The 4,977-nt window shown below is 31.5% G+C and overlaps 1 protein-coding gene across 1 annotated transcript in view; it reads left to right on the top strand.

Moving 5' to 3' along the window:
• The window catches only part of LOC106477047 (oligoribonuclease, mitochondrial-like), a 5,668-nt gene extending 2,043 nt beyond the window's left edge, over window positions 1–3,625 (top strand). The window contains exons 2-3 of the mRNA XM_013937651.2: window positions 389–472; window positions 3,524–3,625. Coding sequence (XP_013793105.1) covers window positions 389–472; window positions 3,524–3,625 — 186 coding nt within the window. The remainder of the gene's footprint in view (window positions 1–388; window positions 473–3,523) is intronic.
• The last annotated feature ends 1,352 nt before the right edge of the window (window positions 3,626–4,977 follow it).

Genomic DNA, 4,977 nt, shown 5'->3' with positions numbered 1-4,977 from the left:
CTACAATAAAGTATTCTCTATACTCAGTAAACCTACAATAAAGTATTCTCTATACTCAGTAAACCTACAATAAAGTATTCTCTATACTCAGTAAACCTACAATAAAGTATTCTCTATACTCAGTAAACCTACAATAAAGTATTCTCTATACTCAGTAAACCTACAATAAAATATTCTCTTTTTTATTGTAGGTTTACTGAGTATTTTACTAAGTGTAGAGAATACTTTATTGTAGGTTTACTGAGTATAGAGAATATTTTATTGTAGGTTTACTAAGTATAGAGAATATGTTAATTTTATGTATTTATTTACACACTTTTTACTAGCTAGCTTTAGGCTTTTTCATGTAAACCTTTTTTTTACACTTCCATAATTTAAATATTTTAAGATGACCGGCCTGGACATTGAAACTTGTCATATTTTGGAAATAGCATGTCTCATTACGGACGACAAACTGGATTTGATTGCTGAGGTGAGTCATTGTGAAACTAACTTTTACACTTGTTTTATAAAAAGACGAAAGATTCTTTTTATTTAAGTAAAATATATTTTTGTGGGGTTTTAGTGTACACACATGTTTGTCTAAATAAATGAAATTGAAACAATTTAAATGATGAAATAAAATTCGTTAAGATGAATAATCATCTGGATAGTTTATAAAATGTTAAAGAACATTAAAGATCAGGCACAAACTTAAGAAGTTTAAAATCAATCCTTAGTAAGTAAATAAAGAGAATCATCTAGTGTTGATGATGAAATGTTATAAAGATGAAGAATCAGACACAGACTTAAGAAGTTTAAAATCAGTCCTTAGCAAGTAAATAAAGAGAATCATGTAGTGTTGATGATGAAATGTTATAAAGATGAAGAATCAGACACAGACTTAAGAAGTTTAAAATCAGTCCTTAGCAAGTAAATAAAGAGAACCATCTAGTGTTGATGATGAAATGTTATAAAGATGAAGAATCAGACACAGACTTAAGAAGTTTAAAATCAGTCCTTAGCAAGTAAATAAAGAGAACCATCTAGTGTTGATGATGAAATGTTATAAAGATGAAGAATCAGACACAGAAATATGTTTTCTACTGAGTGTCTCCCTAGTTTGTACTATATTTCAGTACCAAACATTATATCTTATGATAGATTACACTTGAAAACATTATGGTTGTTGTAGTCTTGAGTCACTCGTCCTGTACGCTTGATTCTACAGATCTTCACAGTCATGTACCGAGCATTTGAATGACATCACACAAGATCTTGTGTTTGATGTGATGATTGACAGCTAAATTTGAATTGAATGTTTATAGGATATTGAAAAGATAGGCATGTGAAAAATTTTGTAATTCTAAAATCTGTTTTATTAATTCTGCGTATGATATAGGCTTGATAAGCATGTTTGGATGATCTGCCTTAATTGCTTATTAGCCATCTATCTGTGTGTTAAAGTGATCCATACTCTTCTTACTAGTGGTGCATCTCATTAATTAACGTTTTACTCGCAAGGATGCTACTCTTGTTGGAAATTTGTTGTGACTGTCATAAAGAAAATGTACGTTTTCTAAGTTAATTCAAAGTGTTAACAAAATGGAGAAAACATGGCAGAGATAAAATTATTTTCCCATCATATTTTGAGTAATAAATATGATTGACTAGGGTTCCACTTAACTTTATTTGTGGGGGGGGGGGGTCGTCCATTGGACCATTTCTATATTGAAGAAGAAATTTTGACGATTGCAAATTTACCACGTGTACTTTGTGGCAAGCCTTTAAGTAAGGTGTACAAGTCGTGCTTAAGATGTCTTTGATAACAGCAATCTGACTCGAACAGGTCACAGTGCAAGGTGAACTTGTATAACACATTTGTAGTAAGTAAATAGGTTCCAAGGATAGAAATAACACATTTGTAGTAAGTAATTCTATCCTTGGAACTTGTATAACACATTTGTAGTAAGTAATTCTAAAAATGGGCAGTTTAGAACAAAGAAATATCAAATGGTACATGAAAGTGACGACTGAGAATTTATTTAAATATTTCCTTTTGAAATTAAGACATTAAGAATTATATAATATTAAAATTTGAATGAAAACTATATTTTGTTTCCAAGTTTATTGACATAAGTTGGAAACAAAGCAGTTTTATGAAATTTTGAATGTAATTCTCTTAAAAATATTTTGACATGTACATTTTGACCTAATCTTATCAAGAAGGTTAATGGAGGTCCAGTCAAACTGGACTCTTGTTACTAATGGAGTACCTCAAGTATCCATGCTCTGTCTTTTTTTTACATTAATGATACAGATAGGAGCATAATTAGTAAGTTTGTTGATGCCCCTAAACTCCTGGGTTATTTCTAACTGTATAAATAATATTGAGTTGTTATATAATGAGTTAGATCAATTGGTAAGTTGGATAACTGTTTGGTAAATAAACTTTATTATAGTAAGTACAGGGTAATGCTTTTGACTTATCATAATTTGGATCATGTGTTTTAATGTAGATGGTTAAGCACTTAGCAGCATAACCGAAGAATAGGATTTTGGCATAACGATGAATAAGTTATCAATTACATTGATGATACTCTAGCTAGTATTGAAGCCAATAGAATTTTAAAGTGCATGTATAGACATATTGATTACAAGTAAAGTGTGAATATCCATAATGTACAAATCACTTGTTAGGCCTCACTTGGAATAGTAAAGTGTGAATATCCATAATGTACAAATCACTTGTTAGGCCTCACTTGGAATAGTAAAGTGTGAATATCCATAATGTACAAATCACTTGTTAGGCCTCACTTGGAATAGTAAAGTGTGAATATCCATAATGTACAAATCACTTGTTAGGCCTCACTTGGAATGCTGAGTACAGTTATCATCTTCTCATCTATCACGGGAAAGGGTTCAGAGGAATGTTACTAAGATAATTCCAGGGATGGAAGGGTTAAGATCTCTCAATGTATTATTTGAGTTTACAAGATTATCTGGGAGATTGACAGGTTAAATATCTCTAATTTTGTGTGCCATATTCTGAAGATAATATAATGAGAGGAGGTAGATTTGGAAAATAATGGGTAGGTTCTAATTAAAACCATTTTCTAAAAAAGGTGATCGGTAGCAGTGAGGGCCAACAATTTATAGGATTTTAAGAGGGAAAACAGTTGTTTCCTGAGAATTAAGTGGTGGGTTTGAATTATTACTTTCCCTAGAGTGGATTGCAAGGCTGTCTATAGTTTGTTATGTTATAAATTCATTAGTTTAAAGAAATGAGTGTGGATTATGTGTTAATGTTACATATCCCGATATGACACAATCCTTACTCAGTCTGATTAGTTTCTCCTGAACATTCTTATCACATTATATTGAATTTGTCTCGTATTAAAGCAAGAGTTAAGCTACATTTGCCAGAAATGTTTTGGTCATTTTGTTTTTGTTACGAGAGAAAACTATAGCCTTATTTGTTTAAAGATTTTGTCATCAGTACTGTACATATAGTTTGGCTAATTTATATTTCATGTATTTATAGGGTCCAAATCTGATTGTCCATCAGCCTGATGGTATTTTAGATGGGATGAATAGATGGTGCCAGGACCACCATGGAAAGGTATTACTGTTGATAGAGAAATAAGCTGTTAGTAAATGTTGTTATTCAATTACTTGGACTTTTAAGTGTATGTTAGGTTGTGAAAAACATGTGTTATCTAGAATTATCACATTCCACTATTTCATTGTCATGAGATCTTGGCTTCTTTGAAGTTAAAGATGTATAAAAACAGATGTGTTTTTGAGGTTTAAACAGGATCTTCGCTTCTTTGAAGTTAAAGATGTGTAAAAACAGGCTTGTTTTTGACATTTAAACAGGATCTTGGCTTCTTTGAAGTTAAAGATGTATAAAAACAGATGTGTTTTTGACATTTAAACAGGATCTTCGCTTCTTTGAAGTTAAAGATGTGTTTTTGAGGTTTAAACAGGATCTTGGCTTCTTTGAAGTTAAAGATGTATAAAAACAGATGTGTTTTTGAGGTTTAAACAGGATCTTGGCTTCTTTGAAGTTAAAGATGTGTAAAAACAGATGTGTTTTTGACATTTAAACAGAATCATGGCTTCTCTGATACACTGTGCCTGAAGCTTTAGTTTGTTTTAAGCTCATAGTGGAACATTACTAATTCATTTAAGTTTTTTAAGTTTTCATATTTCCTTGAAATGCTGTTTCTTTAAGCAATTGTACAACAGTATTTTGTTGTCGTGTTTTTCAAATAAATCGGGGTGGAAAAAATATCAAAATGATGTACAAGTTGTTGTGATTAGGGTTTAGTTTGTTTGCTGCGACATGTAAATGTGAGACAGTTTGTTACATAGTATACTACAATGGATAATTAGGTTCTTTTGAAATTTGAACGTGGCCTGGTATTTATCATGCCCAGACTGGGAATTTGACATTATCCCACTGCTGCAGAAACGTGCTCAACTCTCTGTGGGTGTGGGTGTTCTATAAGGGTGGTGGTCAAATCCCAGTATTTGGTAGTGGGTGCTGTTGACTAGCTGCCTTTTCTAGTCAATCAGTCCAAAATTTTGGACAGATACACCTTATATAGTATTGCATAAAATTACCTATAAAGTACGACCCTGCTTTAAGCTGATTCGTTATTGAGCTCTTGTCTCCTTAAAGGAATTGTTTTCTTGAGAAGGGTGTGATTTTCTATTTGATGGCTCTGTAACCAAACAAGATTGAAGGATAATAAAAATGTTTTGTTTTTCAGCAATGACAACATTGTATTTACTTAAGTAAAATATCATTCACAGGTAAGAAACAATGGCTTCAGTTACGTATCTCCATATATATAATGTTAAAATGTGGCTTCAGTTACGTATCTCCATATATATAATGTTAAAATGTGGCTTCAGTTACGTATCTCCATATATATAATGTTAAAATGTGGCTTCAGTTACGTATCTCCATATATATAATGTTAAAATATG

This window comes from Limulus polyphemus, unplaced genomic scaffold, assembly GCF_000517525.1.
Source record: "Limulus polyphemus unplaced genomic scaffold, Limulus_polyphemus-2.1.2 Scaffold12626, whole genome shotgun sequence".
Lineage (NCBI taxonomy): Eukaryota > Metazoa > Arthropoda > Merostomata > Xiphosura > Limulidae > Limulus > Limulus polyphemus.
This window is presented reverse-complemented; position numbering and strand designations above follow the sequence as displayed.